The 23,327-nt window shown below is 42.3% G+C and overlaps 1 protein-coding gene across 1 annotated transcript in view; it reads left to right on the plus strand.

Annotated features, from left to right (window-relative positions):
• The window catches only part of MICU2 (mitochondrial calcium uptake 2), a 78,534-nt gene that overhangs the window by 42,239 nt on the left and 12,968 nt on the right, over window positions 1–23,327 (plus strand). Inside the window, exons 5-7 of the mRNA XM_022574490.2 lie at window positions 5,582–5,629; window positions 6,585–6,667; window positions 20,935–21,000. Of these exons, the coding sequence (XP_022430198.2) occupies window positions 5,582–5,629; window positions 6,585–6,667; window positions 20,935–21,000 (197 nt within the window). The remainder of the gene's footprint in view (window positions 1–5,581; window positions 5,630–6,584; window positions 6,668–20,934; window positions 21,001–23,327) is intronic.

The raw sequence follows: 23,327 nt of genomic DNA on the forward strand, positions 1-23,327 counted from the left end.
GTGGGGAGGGGTGATGTGCGGGTGTTTACCGCACATGTTTGCAGAGCAGGGCTGAGAAGTTGAGGCGGGTTTGGAGGGTGGCCCTGATTCCTTCGTAAAGTGGAGGGTGTGGAGAAAGTAGGAGGTTTGAAGTGGCCACCAGCTGGTTCTCCCCCGGCCGCGGGCCGGCCAGGAAGTACACAGAAGCATGCGGTTAGGGTGTTACTAGGCAAACACAGGGAAGAAAAGTGGGCTAGGGGGTTAACGGTGTCGAGGGCAGCAGTTTTACTTAAAAACACGAGAGTGTTTAAGTAACAAGCCTTGGAGAGAAAAAAGTAAGATGGGAAGAGCGATGGAAAGAAAGTGGGAATTCAGGAGAGAGCGGCCAGTGAGGGTGGGAGCAGGTGAGCTGGGAGCCCAGGAGCGGGGCCCACCGTGCACGCAGAGCCGGGGTCTGCGCTCCGGTTCGGAGCAGAAGCCGCTGCAGGTGAGCTCGGCCTCGGGTGCGGTCGTGGAATCGGCCGGCTGGAGCAGAGTAAGTGGTAGTGTGAATGTGACAGAGGTGACCCCAGGTCTGAGAATAGAGTGTGGTCCTGTGTGCTGGACGATGGACCAGGCGCTCAGGCCTCCGGCGATGGAAGGCTAAAGAGAGGGAGCTAGGTAGGTGACCAGGAAGAAAGTCGGAGGTGGTCAGCTCGACGGCATCAGCCTCGGAGTAACAGGTTTCTGCAAGAGGTTGGAAGAGCAAAGGTCTGGGATGAGCGTGGCAGTGGGGAGAGGAGTCACCACTTGAGCCGCCTGCAAGGGTGCCGGCGTCCCGAGCGGAGAAGCCGCTTGCAGGTGCGGCAGGGCTCTGCACACGGCGACCAGTTAAAGGTGTTTACTGAGGAAGGCCATTCGGGAGAGCGTCGCAGAGCGTCCGGGGAGAAGCAGAGGCATGGAGGTTGGTTGGGTCCGGAAGGATGAAGTGCAGACCAGCTGCAGGCGTGTCAACAAAGAGGACAGAGGCCGTTTGGAAAGTGGGGTGTGGCCGCTGAGGGCGGTTGGACCTAAGCTAGAGAGGTGAGCAGAGTCTCAACCGTACGTACGCAGCGTGGGAGGGAGTGTCCAGGAGCGTGGGCCTTGTCCTGAGAACGGCGGGTTGCTGTGGGGGAGCTGTAAGAAGGCGACAAGTCAGATGAGAGAAACCCCTCTCATCTGGGCAGAGGGGGCCGAGGCGCCTGCGGAGGGCGCAGAAGAGGAGACGGCGGGAGGTTCCGCAGTGACTGCAGGGGCCACGCGCTGGGCGGCGCGGTGGACAGAGGCAGAGCGCAGAGCCACTCGTCAGCCCTGAAAAGCCGGCAGACACTCTGTTCTCACAGGAGACACCGAGGTTTAAAAGCAAGATTTAACAAACTGAAGGAAGTGGAAGGCTCCCTGGCAAGTGAAGGGCAATGTTTTTGAGGCCTCCTATACGACGCGGGAGTGGAGGTTTCAGAGCAGCGAGCAGACCGTCGTGTTCTCGGCTCGGAGATGACAGCGTGGAGTGGCCAGGCTTCCGGGCTCCGGGTTCGTGGAGCCCTGAATGCAGCAGTTCGACCTGAGGGGAAGTAGACAGTGCAGCTTCCAGAACTGTGTTAGTTACAGTCGTAGCGCTTCAGACGGGCTGGGGGGCGGGGGCGGGGTTGTCCCTGGAGCTGCTCAGTTAGAGGTTCTGCTGGGCCCGGGCCATGTCCGCAGTCACGGTCTGGTCTCGGGAAGGAGGGTTGTGAATCTGTGTCGTTACCAGCTGTGCTGCTTCCATACCATAGGAAATACAGAGGGTACTGAGAAAGGTGGTTAGTAACTTCTATTTACTGTCTTTAACTTTCAGTAACAGACACGTATATGTCTGTATCTCCAGCTCCGTCCCTGCATCTGTGCGCACCGCTTTCTAACCGTAGGAGCCAGAGCCGTCAGCCTACTCACACACTTTCCTCACTCGGTAGCTCTCGCTCCCTGTTCTTTGTGTAACTGGAGGGCTACCTACATTCTCAGAATGAACAGCGGCGCCACACAGATTTCTTAAAGAATAAAAAGTCAGTACTTCTGGATGACGGCGGAGAAAGCCCTTAGGGACGGACTGTTCGAAAAATAAACAGAAGATGTAAGTCCAAAGCAGAAAGTTGATTTTTTTTCCCCCTTTAGGCAAATCTATAAGGATATTAGTAGGAGAAATAGAGGAAAGAGAGGCTTTAAGGGGAACTAGAAGAAAGAAGTGACTGCAGGGAGAGAGACCATGGTAGCATCCACTTCAGAGTCAGAGAGGACGAATGAAAATGTGCGCTGGGCAGCGGCAGGAGGAGAATTCAACCTAACTTCCTGCCGTTCACACGGGGGTGTGTTAAAAACAGCCGTCACTAATTAGGACTGGCAAGGAAATCGGGACTTGATGGTAGAACTTACTGGTGACAAGGAAATTAAGCCACTGACAGGGAAATGCAGGAGAACAGAGTCACGTGGTGGTGAGGGATCAGAAGAAGAGTGAGTGAAAAGGCCAAGTAAGAACCACTGCGGCCTCCCCAAGCGCTGCTGCTTCTCCAGACGCCAGCTGCCCTCAACCCAGGCTTTGTTTGTGTCTTACTGGGTGGTGGTACTTTTCACCCAGCTCATTGAAACCCGGAAATAGCTTTGAACCCTTTCTCTTTGCCCCTCCATCCTTCATATGCAGCCAAACACAGATCTTTCTAATTTTGCCTTCTAAATATTTATTGAATTCATCCTCTCTTCTCCTACCTCTAGAGAACTTACAGGACAAGAAAAAATGTTGAGGAAGGACTTAACAAGACTTATTTTTTTAGTTTTTCTCTGAAATACGTGAGTTGAAATGTACATTCCAGCTTAAAGAAAAAACACTGAATATTTTATAGGAAAGATTCAAGATACACTTTTTTCCAGATATACTCCTTTGTTGATATTAATGAAGTCATTTGAAAAAAAAGAATGTAAAATTTAGCTACATTTGGAACAATTTAAAATATTCTATTTTACCACCTAAAAGAACTATCAAAATGTATATTGCATCATAACTAACAAAAGGGTAGTATAGTCTTGAAATAAAATAATCCACCTCCATGCATTATTATAAAGAAAAGTAAATTATAAGTTATAATTATTATGTATTTTTTGAAACTGAGCAGAATTCTCAACATAATACCATCCTCAAGGATATACTGAATATAAATTATAACATATATTGTAAGATATAAATGTGTTCTTATGATACATGTAGTAATTTCTCTTTGGAGAACAGAGTTCTCAAAATTGCATTTAGTAGCAAGTCATATTTTTCAACGGTTCCAAATTTAAAATATTTCTAGAGAAGCATAGTAACTAACAGAATTTAATCATCTCTTCTAGTGACCCTTAAGGATTCTTTAATAAATTTTTAAATATAGGGGCTTTTCTGGTGCTCCAGTGGTTAAGATTCCACGCTTCCACTGCAGGGGGTTCAGTCCCTGGTCAGGGAAGTTCTGCATGCCGTACGGTGTAGCCAAAAAGAATTTTTTTTTAATATAAATTATTTAAAATACTTTCCTATTTGACATGCAGTTTTGAAACATTGACATTTAACGGCATTTATTTTACATTCAGTGCAACAAATATGTATTAAACTGTTTCTCCTATAAGTATTCGGAAGTGTCAGTTTCCTTTAAAAGCATTTTCAGAGGCAGGTGCCTAGAATGCTGTTGGAGAGCTGTATTGTCTATAATCTATCTTGAGAGTGTAGGGAGCTGTTTTTACACTGTCTCAACTGTGTTTATTCAAGCATTTTATTTAAGTCAGTATTTCAAAGAATTTTCTTTTTCAAGAAGTTCCCCTGTGCACAGGACATGTACCTATGTCTCGAGAAAAGAAAAGTGAGGTCTCCTTTTGGCACCAAGCCCAGTTCAGTCCAGCAGTTTGGCCATTTTTTCACATTGCTGTATTCCTTTGAAAATTAGAAAAAAACTGTTCACTTTTTTGAGGCTGCCAAGATATGAAATACTTTGATCCTTCAACTAACGTTAGAGCATTTCTCTCAGGTATGAGATGTGACAAAACACATTTAATTTATTTTCCCTTCATATAAACACTGAATATTTCTAGGAAAAAATACCTGAAGACTTACTCTAGGCTTTTTATTAAAGGGGAGCACAACTGCTCCAAGATGAAAATGACAGAAAAATTGCTGATGTAAAAAACGGTTAAGTCATTAAGAGCATTTAAATACATACTTGAAGTTGCCTGTTAGCTGAAGCACTGAACTACCTGGGTGTCAAACCCTTACCTGCCTCATTTGCTCTGCACTGCTTTCGGCCGTGTGTCTCTGCTGTATCTGACCGGGGGCCCATAGCGGCTGGTCCTCCTTCACAGCAGGATGGTGCAGATCCACTGCTGTCACCCTCTGCCAGGCTTCCTTCTTCATCTCTGAGCCACCAGGTAGCTGTGCTTCCCACTGACTCTTCCACAGGAACATCCTTGCAGACAAACACTCGCTTTTCAGTGTTCATATGCAGCTTCATCTCTCCTATACATACGGCTTTCCCACTTATACCACCCCTGCTTCATTGCAGTTTTCACCTATCATTCAAAGACCATTTTTTAAATTAATTTTTATTGGAGTATAGTTACTCAACCATAAAAAGGAACAGAGACCATTTTTAGAACTACTTCCTCTGAGACATCTTCGGTCATCTAAACTCTGGAAGACTTCACCTTTTTTTAAGTCCTGGAACTCACTATCTCTCAGTGGTATTTAGCATCTTCTGTAAACATTTACATTTGGACCTCCTGGTGGAAGTATGCAGCACCATCTATTAAGAATTCTTGGGACGTCCCTGGCGTTCCAGTGGTTAAGACTCTGCGCTCTCAATGCAGGGGGCACAGGTTTGATCCCTGGTTGGAGAACTAAGATCCCGCATGCCGCACAGTGCGGCCAAAATAAAAAAGAATTCTTGCCGAAAACTAAACTTGAATCTGAGCACAGCTCTGGATCTAAGTAAGTACCAGTTTGTAGAAAATATAGACGTTAGAGGAACATGTGAAATGACACCAAAAAGATGCAGTTAGCAAATCTTCTACACTCTTAAACTTTACCGGACAAATGACCAGGCTTCTTCAACAATTAAGTTGAAACTGAGGGGAAGAAAGACCAGGGAGAACCTATAGATTAAAATCAAGTCACTGCTACAGAAATTTAATTCCTTCATTTTAAATAACATGGTTTGACCTTTGGTATATCCAAGTCTCTGTCACTCTACTGAATTTATAAGTTTGCTTCACTTGAGATGTTATGAATAGTAAAATTTGAGGTGAAATTACACAAAATGCCATGCAGATAAAACCTCTAGTGGACACTTGTACTTGCTGACCAATGACCATTCCCCTTCCTTTCTAGTAATAGTGACCTAATAAAAGTCTCCTTTTTTTTGAAGTATTAGTACTATACTTAACTCTCTGATGAAAATTTTCCGCTATACCAGAGAGGTAATTTAAAGTAACAATATGTGTGTTTTTAATTAGGTGAAGGTTCCATATAGTATGTATATGATTACTTCTAAACCATCTAAAACTTGCTTTCTGATGTCTTTATCTCTTTCAGGGCTGGTTTCATATACCGAATATCTTTTCTTACTTACAATCCTCACTAGTAAGTATTCCACAGTTTTTCTCATCGATCATGTGGAATTCTCTCGTCTTACCAGACAGGGTGTTGAAAGTTTGGTATTTATATCTTTATCGTGAAAAATGTTATTGGTGCCTTGCTTTCTGTACCTACAGGATGATTCTGTTGGGTGAGATTATCCCTGAAGTCTCACCACCTCCCCTGCACTCAGGCTCCCCACAACTTTGTCTCCTTAATTGAAGGCTTATTGAACTGAAGAGTCAGACGCAGCCTTCACTTAGGAATATTAAAAATCCCTCACGTGACATTCTGCAAAATTCCTGACCAGTAACTCTCTGCAAACTGTCCGGGTCATGAGAATCGAGGAAAGACTGAGAAACTTTCACAGCTCTGAGGAGATAAGGAGACATAACAATTAAACGCAACAGGCTTCCTTGTGTTTGACCCTAGAATAGAAAAACCATGGAATCCAAATGAAGTCTGTAGTTTAGTTAAAGGTGCTAATTTCTTAGTTTTCGTAAAGGCACTGTGGTTACGCAAGATGCTGCCATGAGAGAAGGCTGGGTGGGGGGCCTGTGGGAACTCACCGTAGCAGCTTTGCAGTATTTCTGTAAGCCTAAGATTATTTCAAAATAATTTTTACAAAACCCTACTCTTGGGAAAAGGAAATAAAGAGTAGTAGTCAATGTGAAAATAGAGAACATACTGTACGAATGTAGGAAAGCCCCTAGTAGAGCGGAAGAAATACGTTCTGAAATGAATTTTGCTTTGAAGGGCAGAACACTCAATAGCAGAACAGCACGCCATGGAAACATACCAGCCTTTGAAAATTGTCATCCTGAGAAGAGGTTGTTTCTCCTCTACTTTAGGCACTACTCATGTTGTTTCTGGTTGCTTATTTCAAGTTTGAAGACCTGTAGATCTTCGGGTAACTTGCATTCCACCAGCATTTACATGATTATTCATTTTTCACTTGCAGAACCCCATACTGGGTTTCATGTTGCGTTTCAAATGTTGGATGCAGATGGTGATGAGATGGTTGAGAAAAAGGAATTTTTTAAAGTAAGTAGATTCTAGTTATTTGTGGTTTATTATAAAACACCTGGATGTTTGTGTGATAATTTTACATTTCCATTAAAATGAAAATTATATTTACTGCTTACATATGGAATGTCAAGAAATCATTTATACATTCAAAAATATTAAATTTTCTATAATACAGCCTTGAGGAAACAGTTACAGAACAGAGCATGAGACTCCAGAAGGAGAAATGAGCTTAAGCGTCTGCAGTGTTTTAGAGTTTCATTTTTATGATTTCAGCAAATGATAATACAACAGAAAGCGCTTTGTAGATGGTTAGAAATTACTGATACACCCCCACCAAAAGAAGAATAAGGAAAATAAAACCTTAAGCCTTCAGGAAGAATAGGGAGGGAAAATGAAAAAGCCGCAAAAGGTATAAATTGGTTCAGATTCTCTAGGAATTTGTGAAGGCTCATAATTGAAAAGGTGAAATATGTTTAAATGATATTTCCCAAGACATAACTCTGTAACACGCCAGCAGTACATTTTACTCCGTTCCAAGGAAGTCGATGGTACTGTTAAAAGTACGTCAGTGCATGTAAACAGCGGGGAGTATGCCAGGCAGAGCTTACTGTTCCCGATCTAGAGCAGCGCTTTATGGAGAAGATAAGTCAGTTCTGTCCTCTGTGTCTTTCTCCCAGTACCCAGTGTACTGGGAAGACAGACCACAAGTCTTGTTGAAATTATATTTAAAACGAGTCGTACTTGGACTGTTCGGTCAAGTAGCCAGTAGCCACATGTGGCTGTTAAATATAACTTGTGACTAAGAAACTTGAGTTTCCGAATTTTAATTAAATTTAAATTTAAAAACTGACATTCACTTCAGGTATTGGCAGATTTTCAAGTATATTTGAAACAACTTGAGTATGTGGATCTACTTTTTAATTTTTATTTACTTTTTATTTACTTTTCTAAATTTTACAAAATCTAAATATGGATCAAGTACAGGTACACCTTGGAGAAATTGTGGGTTTGGTTCCAGACCACCATAATAAAGCAAGTCACACAAATGTTTTACTTTCTCAGGGCAGATAAAAGTTATGTTTTTACTATCCTGTAGTCTATTAAGTGTGGAATAGCATTATATCTTTAAAAAACAATGTCTATGCCTTAATTTAAAAATATTTTATTGCTAACAAATGCCAACCATCATCTGACAATGCAGGGCTACCACAAACCTTCAGTTTGTAAAAAACACAAAATCTGCAGAGCACAATAAAACGACGTGTGCCCGTATTTCCAATGAAATACATTATCTGAATGTCTTGTAATGTAAAATATGCACTGGAGTTTGAAGAAAAAAGAAAGGAATGTAAAATATCTTGATTTTTGTATTGAGTACATGATAAAGTCATAATTTTGAGATATTAATTTCACCTGTTTCTTTATATTTTTTTTGCTGCACTTTAACAAAAATGAAACTGGAAACTACAGATGATAAATTATCTTTTATAAGGGCTTCCCTGGTGGTGCAGCGGTTGAGAGTCCGCCTGCCAATGCAGGGGACACGGGTTCGTGCCCCGGTCCAGGAAGATCCCACATGCCGCAGAGCAGCTGGGCCCCGTGAGCCATGGCTGCTGAGCCTGCGCGTCCGGAGCCTGTGCTCCGCAACGGGAGAGGCCACAGCAGTGAGAGGCCCACGCACCGCAAAAAAATAAATAAATAAATAAATACTTAGGCAAGAAAAATAACCAGTAATTTCAATCAGTGGCTTCACTCCAAAGAAAAAAGGCTTTGGTTCTAAAATGGATGTTACTTCTTTAAGTTAATTTAAATGTTTGTTATGTAGGTATCTATTTTTTCAAATGACTCTCCAGATTAACAGACCTTTTTTTTTTTTTTTTTTGGCTGCGTTGGGCCTTCGTTGCTGCATGCAGGCTTTCTCTAGTTGCGGCGAGCGGGGGCTACTCTTCATTGCAGCGCGCATACTTGTCATTGCAGTGGCTTCTCTTGTTGCAGAGCACAGGCTCTAGGCACACGGGCTTAGTAATTGTGGCACGTGGGCTCAGTAGTTGTGACTCGTGGGCTCTAGAGCACAGCCTCAGTAGTTGTGGCGCACAGGCTTAGTTGCTCCACGGCACGTGGGGTCTTCCCATACCAGGACTCGAACCCGTGTCCCCTGCATTGGCAGGTGGATTCTTAACCACTGCACCACCTAACAAACTTTTTAGAATAATTGAACAACTACCAACACTGGCCGCAGTAAATGGTTTCTGCTACACTTCAAGCTGCAACACTGAGAATTTCACCTGCTGCTTTACTGCCCACTCACATATGTGTTCTTGTCATTTACTTTATGCTTAGATTTATACACTATACACCCTCTTCCAGATAACTTCTAAAGATGTTAAATATTTATAAACCTAATTTTTGTAGGATCCCACTGATTTATAAATGTATTCCCTACTGAAGACCTTTTTTGCTATATTGTTTGTTTCTAATCTTTGAGATAGTTTCCTACATATAAAACCAAATATTTTAGTAATTAAATTTGCAAAGCCTGTGGATGGATCCTTATCAAAGGGATATGGGGGATCCTTTATATACAATCAGATGTACCTCTTCAAAGAGTCCACTTGCTCATGTCACCACCAGCCCAGTCAAGATCTAAAACATTTCCACACTCCACAAAGTCCTCCTGTATCCTTACGCTCAGTTCCTCCCCTCTCCTGGCCCCAGGAGACCAGCCAGTGGTCTGCTTTCTTCCAGCATAGATGTGTTCCTTTCCTGGAGTTTCGTATAAATGGAATCAGAAAGTATTGACGTGTCCTCTTGGTTTGACTCAGATGCATCTGTGTGTCGCATTTGTCGGTAGTTTGCTCCTTTTTATTGCTGATTGGTAGCATTGTGTGGATGTGATCTGTCTGTCTAGTCACTTGATGAACATTTTGGTTGTTTTCAGGTTGGGTCTGTTATAAATAAAGCTGCTGTGAATGTTCATACACAGGTCTTGGGTGAACATATGTTTTCTTTGACTAAATATGTGGGGGTGGAGTTTCTGGGTCATATGCTAAGTATAAAGTAAGAAGTTGCCAGTTTTGTTTTCCGAAATCTGTGTTCCATTTTGCATCCCCACCAGCAATATAAGAGCGTTCCATTTGTTTCATATCTCAAAGGCTTTTTTTTTTTTTTAATTTATTTATTTATTTTTGGTTGTGTTGGGTCTTCATTGCTGCGGGCGGTCTTTCTCTAGTTGCGGCCAGCAGGGGCTACTCTTTGTTGCAGTGCGCGGGCTTCTCATCGCGGTGGCTTCTCTCGTTGTGGAGCACGGGCTCTAGGCGCGCGGGCTTCAGTAGTTGTGGCTCACGGGCTCTAGAGCACAAGCTCAGTAGTTGTGGCGCACGGGGTTAGTTGCTCCGCAGCATGTGGGATCTTCCCGGACCAGGGCTCGAACCCGTGTCCCCTGCATTAGCAGGCGGATTCTCTACCACTGTGCCACCAGGGAAGCCCTCAAAGGCTTTTTTTAAAAGTCATAAGTTAGTCATTTATGTGAGTACTCATTAATTCATCAGTGTTTGTCTAAGTAGTTAATATGTGCTAAGCACTGTGATATAGATTTGTCTTTTTACTTTTTTTAATGCCCTACTAAAAAATTTAAAATCACTGTGTGGCTCCATTATATTACTGTGGGTCAGCACTGCTTTAGAACATACAAGGCTATAGATTTTTAGAAACTTTTTAGTATATTTTATTACATGCTCTTTATGACAGTTGTCTCAAATGCTGAAAAGGTTTTTCTTACTTCTGGGTTTTCAGCTTAGGTAAGAAAGCTGGAGAATTCCCCAGGATTGGAGTTGCCTGAAGTGTTTCTCTAGATACGTGAGGTTTCACTGTACTGTTCAGAGAAACAGGTCGTGATCCTGTGGAATTCATTTTCTCAAAGTGGGAGAAGTTAAAAGTAATAGAGGGGCCTCCCTGGTGGCGCAGTGGTTAAGAATCCGCCTGCCAGTGCAGGGGACACGGGTTCGAGCCCTGGTCCTGGAAGATCCCACATGCCGCGGAGCAACTAAGCCCGTGAGCCACAACTACTGAAGCCTGGCGCCTAGAGCCCATGCTCTGCAACAAGAGAAGCCACCGCAATGAGAAGACCGCGCACCGCAACAAAGAGTAGCCCCCGCTCGCCGCAACTAGAGAAAGCCTGCGCACAGCAACGAAGACCCAGTGCAGTCAAAAATAAATAAATAAAATAAAGAATAATAAATTTTTTAATGTAATAGAAAATCTGTAGAGAAAACCATACCATTTAACTGCTTAAAGAATCTTTTGAATGTTTCATGTATTCAAAATATGTCATACGTAAGAGATATGGATTTGAAAACAAAAATGTGTTTCATTAGGTCATTGTGAACAAACATTACCAAATCTGTTTGTTTCCAAAGAAGCAGCGTGGGTAAAGTTTATCACTGTTAACCAGTTACCAACTGCTTTATGAAAGCAGCCTGGAATTCCACCAAGAAGTTGAAGGTACTTGTAAACAGACAAAATGGAAAGAACCAAGAATTTCCAGATATCATACATAGCTCTTACTGAGGACCTTGGGTTAAAAATACTCGAAAAGCACGAAAGAAGGGAAATACTAGATAGTCATCATAAGTTTATCTTTGAAATCAGTTCCATTCAGGTGAAGGAAAGCAGAAATAACATTGCTGTGTTTGGCACAAACAGTGATTAAGTGACTGTCGTTAGTGTTCCCTTGGGGAAATAATACCTATAGGCCGCTGTCTGAAACTGTGGTTGAAGCTGTGCAGCTGAAATGTGCACAGACACGTAGGATGTGAATTGCACACTCTGTCGGGGAGACCAGCCGGCTCGTCAGTGTTCCAGATTCATCTCTGGCCGCAGTGTGAAAGACCAACCGGAAGTGGAGAGCCTGGAGGCCAGGAGGCCCATAGGCTGTTGTCATCGTCCAGTTTTCAGCTGGGAGTGAGAAGTGGGAAATCCCGCAAGAGGTGCTGCGTGCAGGCTCTGTGGGGCCCGGCCTCCAGCATGAGGAAGAAATCAACGGTGGTCACTGCTTTTTCCGGCCAGCCTGACCAGGAGTCATGATAGTGCTAACTGATCAAAGGGCACAGAGGACTCATTCTCTGGAGGATCGGTTATGACGTCTGTGCTATATTATTAGATCTTTACAGCAGCCTACAAAATCAGTAGTAGTGCCCCCACCTTACAGATGAGGAAACTGTTGTGCAGCGCAGGGTTTGATTCTAAGTCTGTCCAGCTCTGGAGCTCGCTCTTTCTTCAGTGTTACCCTGCCTCGCATGTGGGAGAATTCAGAGGAGGACCGGGCTGAGAAAGGCCTTAACTCTGAGCTTGGGAATGTGAGCCTGCTAAACTAGTAGGACATCCATGCAGGCAGCTGTCTGCAGACCCCGAGTGGGGCTGGGACTAGGAAGCATCCTGGAAGAGGTGACCGTTAAGTCCTGAGCATGTGTGACCTCAGAGCGGAGAATGTAGAGTGAGGTGGGTAAGCCAAAGTCTAGAGAACAGGTTCGCTTAAGGGACCAAGCTGAGGGTGAGAAGCCAGGGGCTGAAAGAAGGAGCAGGTAGAGAAGGAGAAGCACGGCAGAGTGCGGGCGGTGGGCTCGGGGCAGAGCACGCAGCATCCATCTCCTTGAGGCGTCCTCAGGTGCCACAGAGGCCGCGGGGAGCCCCTTAAACTTGCAGGTCACTGGGGACCGAGGCTGCGGAACAGAAGACGTGAATGGGAAATGCAGAGTTGGTGGCAGCAGAGAAAAATTGCTCTTCTGGGATGTCTGATGATTAAGGAAGGAAACTGGTTTGAGGTTAGCTTGAGGGTGAAAATGTGTCTGTCTGCACAAGTAGGACCTGAAATACCAGTGTCATAAGTCACAGAGCCCCTCACATTCCAGCACCTCAGGCTGCCTCAGGTCCGGGAGAAGGATGTGCTTGAGATGGTCGTTATTATTCAAGTAGAGGTTAAGAATCATGAAAGGCTGGGCTAGGTAAGGGTGTAAGTTCACGCAAACCGTAACCCCTCAGCCCTGGGTGAACTTTCTGCTCTGTTCCTTCCTGGGAGTCACAAGAGGAGGCCAGGTTTTAGAAGCGCTGTCCCCACTGTCCGCCCCCCCAGAACGGGAAAGCTGAGGTAGCGTCATGAAGTGGACACAGTGGGGCCCCTGGTGACCTCACTGTCACACATGCAGCGCCAAGGCTCAGGTGCTCTGCAGCGCGGTCACGTGGTGGCCCCGACCGACACTGAATGTCCTCGTCCCCTTTCCTTCTTCAGTCCTCTTCTCGGGGAGACTCAGGGCCACCCAGCAGTCTCCTTTCTGTGTGGGCAGGCTCTGCTCCTGCAACTGTTGAGCAAACCTGCCTCAAAAGCTTTTCAAGTACTTGTTTTAACGTAATAGTTGAACACTCTGAATTTACAGAACACTTTCTAAATACTACAGTTTTTCCCTTAAATGTTTGGGAAATTCTTAGATGACCAATCCATGAATTAAGGAAACAAGAAAAAGAATGTTAGGATACATCACTGATTTTTGTTTTAAGTTTAAGTTTATAAAGCTCAACCTTCTAAGCCTATAAAGGGTTCTTTGTGCTGATCTTAGGAATAAAACACTAAACTTGATAACCCATGAGCATGATGCAGTTTGTCGATTTAAAATAACAGCATAGGGGACTTCCCTGGTGGCACAGTGGTTGAGAATCTGCCTGCCAATGCAGGGGACACGGGTTCGATCCCTGGTCTGGGAAGTTCCCACATGCTGCGGAGCAACTAAGCCCGTGCGTCACAACTACTGAGCCTGTACTCTAGAGCCCGCGAGCCACAACTACTGGGCCCGCACGCCTAGAGGCTGTGCTCCACAACAAGAGAAGTCACCGCCTTACAGATGAGGAAACTGTTGTGCAGCACAGGGTTTGATTCTAAGTCTGTCCAGCTCTGGAGCTCGCTCTTTCTTCAGTGTTACCCTGCCTCGCATGTGGGAGAATTCAGAGGAGGACCGGGCTGAGAAAGGCCGCGCACTGCAACGAAGAGTAGCCCCCGCTCGCCACAACTAGAGAAAGCCTGTGCACAGCAACGAAGACCCAACACAGCCAAAAATAAATAAATAAAATTTTTTTAAATAAAAAATAAAATAACAGCATAGAGGAGAAAAAACTATGCTTACATTAATTATTTAAATAATTATTTCATTTCCATGGTCCTTGTGTTAGGACACCTAAGTTTGTAGCATCTTCTATTTGAAAGTTTTTTGTTTTTGTTTTTGTGGTACGCAGGCCTCTCACTGTTGTGGCCTCTCCTGTTGCGGAGCACAGGCTCTGGACGCGCAGGCTCAGCGGCCATGGCTCACGGGCCCAGCCGCTCCGGGGCATGTGGGACCTTCCCGGACCAGGGCACGAACCCGCGTCCCCTGCATCGGCAGGCGGACTCTCAGCCACTGCGCCACCAGGGAAGCCCTGAAAGTTTATTGAAAGCACCAAACAGTTCTTTTCAGATCAGAAAAGCATATTTAAAAGGCAGGGTTTTGTGGGTTTGTTCTTTTTTTCAGCTTATCTGAATGTTTCCCCTGTGCATTTTATTTGTTGCTAGAAAAGTAATGAGAGTTACTTTAATACCCAAAACATAGATGTAACAACGTGATTTGAACAGCAAATGCAAAAGTAATGAAGAAATGTATTAATATAAAGTCTTGTAAAGATGTCCTAAAATACAAATTGCCTTAGTTTATTACTTTTGTGTTTTGTGGTACATTCCTGTCTTATTAATATCCAGATCTACAAACTGTGTTGGTAAGTGTATCGCTTACTTCTTTCTCCCAAGAACAAGTAAAATAGCAACTAAGCGTATAAGCCATTCTCTGTCAGATAATAACACACAGTGCCAGCAATGATCAAAGCCAGTAATAGTAAGTCCATTTAATTTTTACCTTGATGGATAGTACATCTGATTATTGGGATGAGTGCCAGGGTTTCAGTGCAACTTCTTTAAACAATAAATAGATAGACTGACAAGTCTGTTTACTAGTATAAATTTCTCCTTAGGTGGTCCTCTGGTTTCACATTGTTTCCATACTGGTAGGAAGGACTGCTCTTAATGCAGTCAGGTTATAATTTTATCATGCTAAATACACCTGCTAGAGTTATTATTAAATATAAAGGCCTTCAGTAGAGTTTATCCTTCTTGATTTTGGAACAGTGTTCTTATTCCAGAATTTAATAGTATGATCCATCCTGGAAGCAAAAATAAGTTAGATTGACCCTATGTACTTTCTTCATTTTCAGCCTGAAATTGAAAGTATGGATCAGTATAAAGTCAGTCAATTTGTTGGTAGTTTTTTAGACATTCAGAATTTGTATTTGAATGTGTCTTCCTGCTTCTTTTACCACTTATGTGTAAAAGCTTTACCTTTTTTTGTTTCTCTAAGAAAGCACCCCGTTTCTGCCAGACTTTGCTCTTACCTCCACCTAGAATGCCCTTTCCCCCATCTGAAATTCTTTTATTTATTTGTTCACTTGTTTGTTACCTCTGGCCCATTAGAATGTAAGTTAACAACAGCAAGGATGTTACCTTTCCGTAACCACTATATCCCAGCACTTAGAATGGTTGCAGGAGAGGCACTTAGTCCGTTGCTATCATGAATCAGCATCATGCACAAGCCATCTTAGAAAGTATCTTGGTAGACCAGAGAGACCTTTTGGCCTAAGAGGATACCTGGATACAAAATAGTTTCTAATGGGGCTATTATAGAACTAAATATACAGCACTGTAATTTCAACATGCACCAACCTGGGTAACACTCTCCCTGAGTCCAGACCAGAATGTTCTAGATACGACTCTGACAGGACAAGCTTTATGTGGCACTAAACCCCCATGGGTAGACTTTAGGACAGACCCTTGTTCTAAATTACACTAAATTGGAATAAGCCAGTACTGTAATAAGCCTCCTAAAAAATTCGTATTTCAGTCAACTAATCCTATTTGCTTTTTTGTTTCGTTTGTTTGTTTTTAACTATTTATCATAACTATGTGAAGGTTATTATAACATTATTAAGTGTCTTATAATAAAAAAGATGTTTTGAATTTTCTATAAAATTTATCATTTTATGACTAACATCTATTGTTTTTTTAATTATATGATAAATTTTGACTAATTTTCAGTACTTGATCTAGCAAAAACAAACAACAAAAGGAGATCCATATTACCAGTATTAGCAATGAAAAGAGAGAAATCACCAGAGATCCTAGAGGTATCAGAAGGATAAAAATGGAATATTGTGAACAACTGATTCGTATGTGACTATTAACCTGATAATTCAGATGACTGGACAAGTGCCTTAAAAAAGCAAAACTCAGGGCTTCCTTGGTGGCGCAGTGGCTGAGAGTCTGCCTGCCGATGCAGGGGACACAGGTTCGTGCCCCAGTCCGGGAAGATCCCACGTGCCACGGAGCGGCTAGGCCCATGAGCCATGGCCGCTTAGCCTGCACGTCCGGAGCCTGTGCTCCGCAATGGGAGAGACCACAACAGTGAGAGGCCCACGTACCGCAAAAAAAAAAAAAAAGGAAAACTTACCAAAACAAGAGGTGGGGTAGAAATCTAAATAGTCCTGTATCAAAGGATTGGGTTTGTTATCAAAAACTTTCCCACAAAGAAATGTCCAGGCTCAGGTGGTTTCACTGGTGAAATCTGTCAAACTGTGCCCAGTTTGCATAGTTTCTTTCAGAAAATACAAGAAAAAGGAACATTTCCCTCATGTTATGAGACCAACATATCCCTGATAACTAAAACTTGGCAAAAACCTAACAGGAGAAGTAAATTATAGACCAACTTTCCTCATGAACAGAGGTATGAAAATACTTAATCAGATAGAACAAAACACATCAAGCACCATATAAAACAATACATCACAACCAAGTGAGATTTATCCAAGGAATACAAAATTCATTTCATGGTTGAAAATCAGTCAGTGCAGTCCATCATATTAACAGAATAAAGGAGAAACCAACATGATCATATCAGAACATGCAGACAGAGCATCTAACAAAATAAGCATTTTTGTGTAAAACTCAGAGTAGGAATAGGAGAGAACTTCTTCAAACTGATAAAGGGCATTTACAAAAAAAATTTTTTTAATGTCATGCTACAACACAAAATACTGAATGCTTTCCCCTTAATCAGGAACAAGGCAAAGGATGTCTTTTCTTACCTCTGCTGTTTAACAGTTTACTGGAGATTCTAAAGATAACAGCAATACAGGAAAAGAAAATAGAGAGATAAAAATAGTAGAAAGGAAGAAGTACATTTGACTTTATTCACAGATAATATGACTAAGGAACCAACAACAAAATCAAAGCATAGAAGATCAGTATGGAAAAATCTATTGTATTTCCATATAATTAGTAGCAAACATTTGGAAAATGAAATTAAGATCAGTTCTTTTTGGATGGTATAAAATAAGTAGAAATAAATTTAACAAAAAACATACACCAAAAACTTCAGACATCACTGGTAGAAATTCAAGGAGGCCTCAGTAAATGGAGGAATATACCATGTTAATGGATTAGAAGATTTCGTTCTTCCCAAATTGGTCTAGAGATTAAACTTTGCCAAGCAAAATCCCAGCAGTCTTTTTTTATAGAAGTTGACAAGCCGATTTTAAAATGTTTGTTAATTTATTTTTGGCTGCATTGGGTAGTTGAGGCGAGCGGGGGCTACTCTTCGTTGCAGTGCGCGGGCTTCTTGCAGTGGCTTCTCTTTTGCGGAGCACGGGCTCTAGGCGTGCAGGCTTCAGTAGTTGTGGCATATGGGCTTAGCTGCTCCGCGACATGTGGGATCTTCCCAGACCAGGGCTCGAACTCATGTCCCCTGCATTGGCAGGCAGATTCTTAACCACTGCACCACCAGGGAAGTCCCTAAAGTGTATATTTAAAAGCAGAGGACCTGGGACTTGCCTGGTGGTGCAATGTTAAGAATCCGCCTGCCAATGCAGGGGACAAGGGTTCGAGCCCAGGTCCGGGAAGATCCCACATGCTGCAGAGCAACTAAGCCTGTGCGCCGCAACTACTGAGCCTGCGCTCTAGAGCCCACAAGCCACAACTACTGAGCCCGCGTGCCACAACTACTGCAGCCCACGTGCCTAGACCCTGTGCTCCGCAACAAAGAGAAGCCCCTGCAAGGAGAAGCCTGCGCACTGCAACTAAGAGTAGCCCCCGCTCGCCACAACTAGAGAAAGCCCACGTGCAGCAAGGAAGACCCAACGCAGCCAAATAAATAAATTTATAAAAGAAAAAAAAAGAAAGAAAAAAGCAGAGGACCTGGGAATTCCCTGGCAGTCCAGTGGTTAGGACTCTGCACTTCCACTGCAGGGAGCCTAAGACCCTTGGTTGGGGAACTGAGATCCAGCAAGCCACGAGGCGTGGCCCAAATAAATAAATAAGTAAAAGCAAAGGACCTAAAATACTCAAATCAATCTTGAGAAACAAGAACAAATCTGGTTGACTCACACTACCTGACCTTAAGACACTACAAAGCTATAGTAACAGTGACACTGTGATATTGCCCACAGGATGGACAAGTAGATAGTGGAGGATAGTAAAGAGTCCACGCTTACATGGTCACTTAATTTTCATTAAAGACACCAAATCAGTTAATGGGAAAAGTCTTTTCAACAAATGACACTAGAACAAACGGATAGGATGTATATATGAAAAAGATTAGTCATAACCTCTGCCTCACACCACATACAAAAATGTATTTGAAAAAAAATGTGTTTGAGATGTATTATATATCTAAACATAAAAACTAAAACCACTAAGCTTCTGGGAAAAAATATAAGAGAATATCTTCAGAATCTAGGGTAGGCAGAGTTGCTTAGGGCACTAAAAGCAGTAACCATAAAAGAAAAAACTGATAAAGTAGTCATCATCAAAATTAATAACTTCTGTTTATTAAGAAAACGAATAGGCAAATTGTAGGATAAGAGAAAATATTTTCCAAACATATCTAACAAAAGGCTTGTATCCAGAATATATAACAAATGCTTACAACTTAATAGTTTAAAAAAAATTTTTTAAGTACGCAAAAGACTACAACAGAAACTTCACGAGAGAAAATGTACAAATGGGAGATAGCACTTGAAAAAGTGCTCCACGTGAGTTCTCAGGGAAATGCAAGTTAAAACCACAGTGAAGTAGTACAGTACTTCGAACAGAATGGCTGAAATTAAAAAACTGATCACACCAAATGGTGAGGATGTGAAGGAACGAGAATTCACTTTGGAAAAGGGTTTGGCGGTTTCTTGTAAAGTTGCACAGACCTAACTGTTCCCCTCCTGGGTATTTATTCAAGAGAAATATTAAAACATGTCAAAAACAGGAAAGTTGATGGCGGAGCTATGCTGTACAACGTAGTGGGTGTAGTTAGCAGTATGGTGCCCTGCACTTGAAACTCCGTTAAGAGGCTGGGTGTCATGCTAAGTGTTCTTACCACCAAAAAAAAACCCAAACAAACAAAAACAGAGGTGATTGATACGTTTATTACCTCAATTGTGGTGATGTATCATGGGTGTATGCCTAGGTACAAATTCATCAAAACGTATACATTATTGTGTGCAATGTTCTGTATATTAAGTATACCTCAGTAAAGCTGGGAAAACGGAAAGTTTATGGCAGCTTGATTCACAGTAGCCAAAAAGTGGAGACAGCAATGCAAACATCTATCATGAGTGAATGGATAAATATTGGTGTATTTATACAAATGGGATACATCTCAGCAATAAGTGAGAACAAACTACTGATATGCAAACAACATGGATAAATCACAAAATCATTATACTGAGTGAAAAGAGACGCAAAGGAACACGTACTCCTTGATACCATTTATTTGAATTTGTAAACTAAGTGAAACTAATTTGATTCTGCCTCTGTGGGGATGCAGCTAGAATGCATTGCCTGGGAATTGACACAAGAAGCGTTCTGAGGAAAGGAAATGTTCTGCTCTGTGGCAGACGATTGGTTACTCAGGTTAAAACTGTATGGCTAAGATGTGTATGTTTCAGTGGATAAAAATTTTTCCAGAAGAGATATAAATAATAATAATTGAGAAGGGAACCGGGAGTAGGTAGTAGAAGTATAGCTGGACCGAGAATGGCAGGATACTGTAAACTGTGGAAGCTGAATAGTGTATATATGGTGGGTTATTATAGGAGTCTCTTTGCTATGTCTGAAATTTCTATTATTAAAAATTTTAAGAGGAGGTGTGGAAAGCAAAGCAAGAAGTGTTTGGGTATTGAACTTGGCAGTAGGTTGATGGTCAATTTAAAAATAAAGGATAAAACAAATGAAAGCTTTTCAACTTCATTTCCTAGAATAAGTGGGGGTGGGAGAATGTTGAAAAGTTTGAGGGCTTGAGAGAACTAGAGATAAACCATATGCCTAAAACAATAAAACAGAAGCAACTACCTCGTTAATTTGGAATTTAGTGGCAGCAGTTTTCAGGCTATTAAGAAAGAAGTAGCCTAGAAAAAATGGGTGAAGGTTTGTCTCCTAATTGATTTGAATCCATAGTTTGAGATTTTGTCTACATTTAATTTTTTTTTAAAACTTTTTTTTAATTTGCTTTCCATGTGAGGATTGGTACAAATGACTCTGAAAGGTAGGTAGGTTTTTTAATATACTCAGTCTGAAGGTACTGTTTTTTTTGTTTTTTTGGGTTTTTTTTGAAGGTACTATTGACAGTTTATAATTAGTAGAAATGTAGGCCTTTAAATTATTTTAATGCTTTGTAAATGCATAAGGAGAAAAAGGAAGAGCATTTATATGATACGAATAGCTTTTTAAGAGCTAGGTACTTGAAATGTGGTCATGAAGCACCAGAGATAGAAAAAGAAGAGAAGAGATAGAGAAAAAAAAGGGAATAAAAATTCTCTTGAAGAATGAGGGTAATCATGAAGTTTTTATACAGTGATGCCTTTAGAATTATATATATGTGTGTGTGTGTATATAATATAGATAGATAGATACACACTTAAAGTAAGCCAGCTTTCTTAGGAGAACAAATGATCCAACTCATAATAATGTTACTACTTGCATATCTGTTTTCTCCTTTGATTCTTATATGATCTAAGGGGTAAAAACTAATGTTAGGAGTTACAATGCAAAAATAATTTAATATTTAACAAATAACTAGTAAACATTTTATAATAAAAACTTAGCATCTGTTTTTTAGGTTGTTTTCTAAACTCCAGGAGACACGCATCTAAATTCACGTTTGCATTCTTTCTAGCTGCAGAAGATCATAAGTAAACAGGATGACTCGAAGACAAGAGTAACTAATGAAACAGAATGCCAGGTATGTGCAAATAAACGAAATATTTCCAAGCAGTTGTTATTTACAATAGCTTCTCTATTCTGTTTGCTCAAATAAGTATTCCCAAATAGTTGGGGAAATTAACAGTAACTTAATTTTTCTAAATATTTTAAATAGATTTTCTACATTCACATGATCCAAACCTCAAAAGACTCACAAGAGGATGTATGCAGGGCAGAACTTTCCTCCCCATGACCCAGGTCCTGGGTATTCTTCCAGAGATATTTCATGTGTATATAAGCATGTATATAAATAAGCAACTAAACATTTCCATGTGTTCTTCTTACCATTTTTATACAAGCAGTAGCATACTATACACTGTTCCATACCCTCCCATTTTTTCTTACCATATCCGAATATCTCATTCTTTTTAATGGCTCCGTAGTACTTCACTGTATGGATGGATGTACCAGTTGATGTAACCATTCCCCATTTGAAAGATATTTAACATGTATCCAGTCTTTTGATATTGCAAATAATGCAGTTAATAATCCTGTAATCATATCACTTTGTATATATGTGAATATATCCAAGGGGTAACTTCCCAGAAATTCACTTGCTGGGTCAAAAGGTATGAACATTTCTAAGGTTGTTGATAAACTTTGATAAATATTGGCAAATATCTTCTGTAGAAAATGAACCAACTTTCATTCCCACCAGCAATGTATATCCTTAAATTTTCCATTGATAATCTTTTAATCAGTTGTAATTCCACAATTTGCTTTCTGTGAGATTTTCTTAAATTTCCAAATCATTTCATCTTTTAGAGCATGTCTGCTTCAAATTTTGCAAATTATTAAAATCACAATTTTTTTATATTTCATTCCCTTTGAGCAGCGCTATGCTGGACTTGTTTCACGTCTGTCCGGGCCCTCTAATGGTGCCCCGCCTCCCGGGTGTGCACCTCGTCTGTGTCCTCAGCTCCCTGCGTGTCCTGCCACACCACCTGCCCCTCCTTAGGGTAACCGTTTAATCGTCTGTGTCTTCTGGAGCGTGCGCATCCTCATTCTTTCTGAGGTCGTGTGAGGTTAGGGAGCAGGCCACGCGACCACCCTTACCTCTGATGCCAGCTGGAGGCTCAGGGGGCCCCCAGTATCACCTTGGGTCTGAGAATTCATTGGAAGGACTCATAGTACTCCCTGAAAGTTGTTAGGTCCGTGGCTACGGTTTATTACAGTGAGAGGGTGCAGGTTAAAATCAGCCAAGGGGAGAGACTCGTAGGCAGAATCCAGAGGTTCTAGTCGTCCTCTCCCAGGGGAGTGTGGAAAGCACTGACTTTCCCAGCAGTGACTGTGACAGCACACACGGATTAGTGCCAGCCAGGGCTTTGGTATCCAGAGACTGTTGGGGTTAGCCATGGAAACCTGGTTGGCTGTCCTCGTGGCTGACCTCAGACTCTAGCCCTTCTGGAGGTCAAGCTGATACCCTATGGCCCAAAGCCTCCACCCCAAATCTCATTGTTGGACTCCTGTTGTGGCCCAAGGCCCCCAGGTAAACAAAGACACCTTCTCTTAGGGACCACCTCCTAGCAGCCCAGGGCAAAGGCCAGACATCTGGGTAAGGTTAATTCCTTACTACACAAGTTGTATCTACATAGCCTGGTAAAGCACCAGTCATACCCTATATACTCCGTAAATATTTTTTAATGAATGAACAAATACCTAATCTTATGGATATAACACTTTTTTTTGTAAATAGATTTATTGTATTTATTTCTTTTTGGCTGTGCTGGGTCTTCGTTGCTGCGCGGGCTTTCTCTAGTTGTGGCGAGCGGGGGCTACTCTTCATTGCCGTGCGCGGGCTTCTCATTGCAGTGGCTTCTCTTGTTGCAGAGCACAGGCTCTAGGTGCGTGGGCTTCAGTAATTGTGGCATGTGGGCTCAGCAGTTGTGGCTCGGGCTTACTTGCTCTGCAGCATGTGGGATCTTCCTGGACCAGGGCTTGAACCCGTGTCCCCTGCATTGGCAGGTGGATTCTTAACCACTGCGCCACCAGGGAAGACCCAGATATAGCACTTTTTTTTTTTTTACGGTACGCGGGCCTCTCACTGCTGTGGCCTCTCCCATTGCGGAGCACAGGCTCCGGACGCGCAGGCTCAACGGCCATGGCTCACGGGCCCAGCCGCTCCGCGGCATGCGGGATCCTCCCGGACCGGGGCACGAACCCGCGTCCCCTGCATCGGCAGGCAGACTCCCAACCACTGCGCCACGAGGGAAGCCCCAGATATAGCACTTTTAACCATTGACCTGTTCTTGGTCATTAAGTCTGTTTCCAAATCTTTGCTGTACGATGCAGTAAATAGCTACATGT

This window comes from Delphinapterus leucas, chromosome 18 (genome assembly GCF_059928025.1).
Source record: "Delphinapterus leucas isolate spDelLeu-1000000601 "Yukka" chromosome 18, BTC_Dleu_Yukka2, whole genome shotgun sequence".
Classification (NCBI taxonomy): domain Eukaryota; kingdom Metazoa; phylum Chordata; class Mammalia; order Artiodactyla; family Monodontidae; genus Delphinapterus; species Delphinapterus leucas.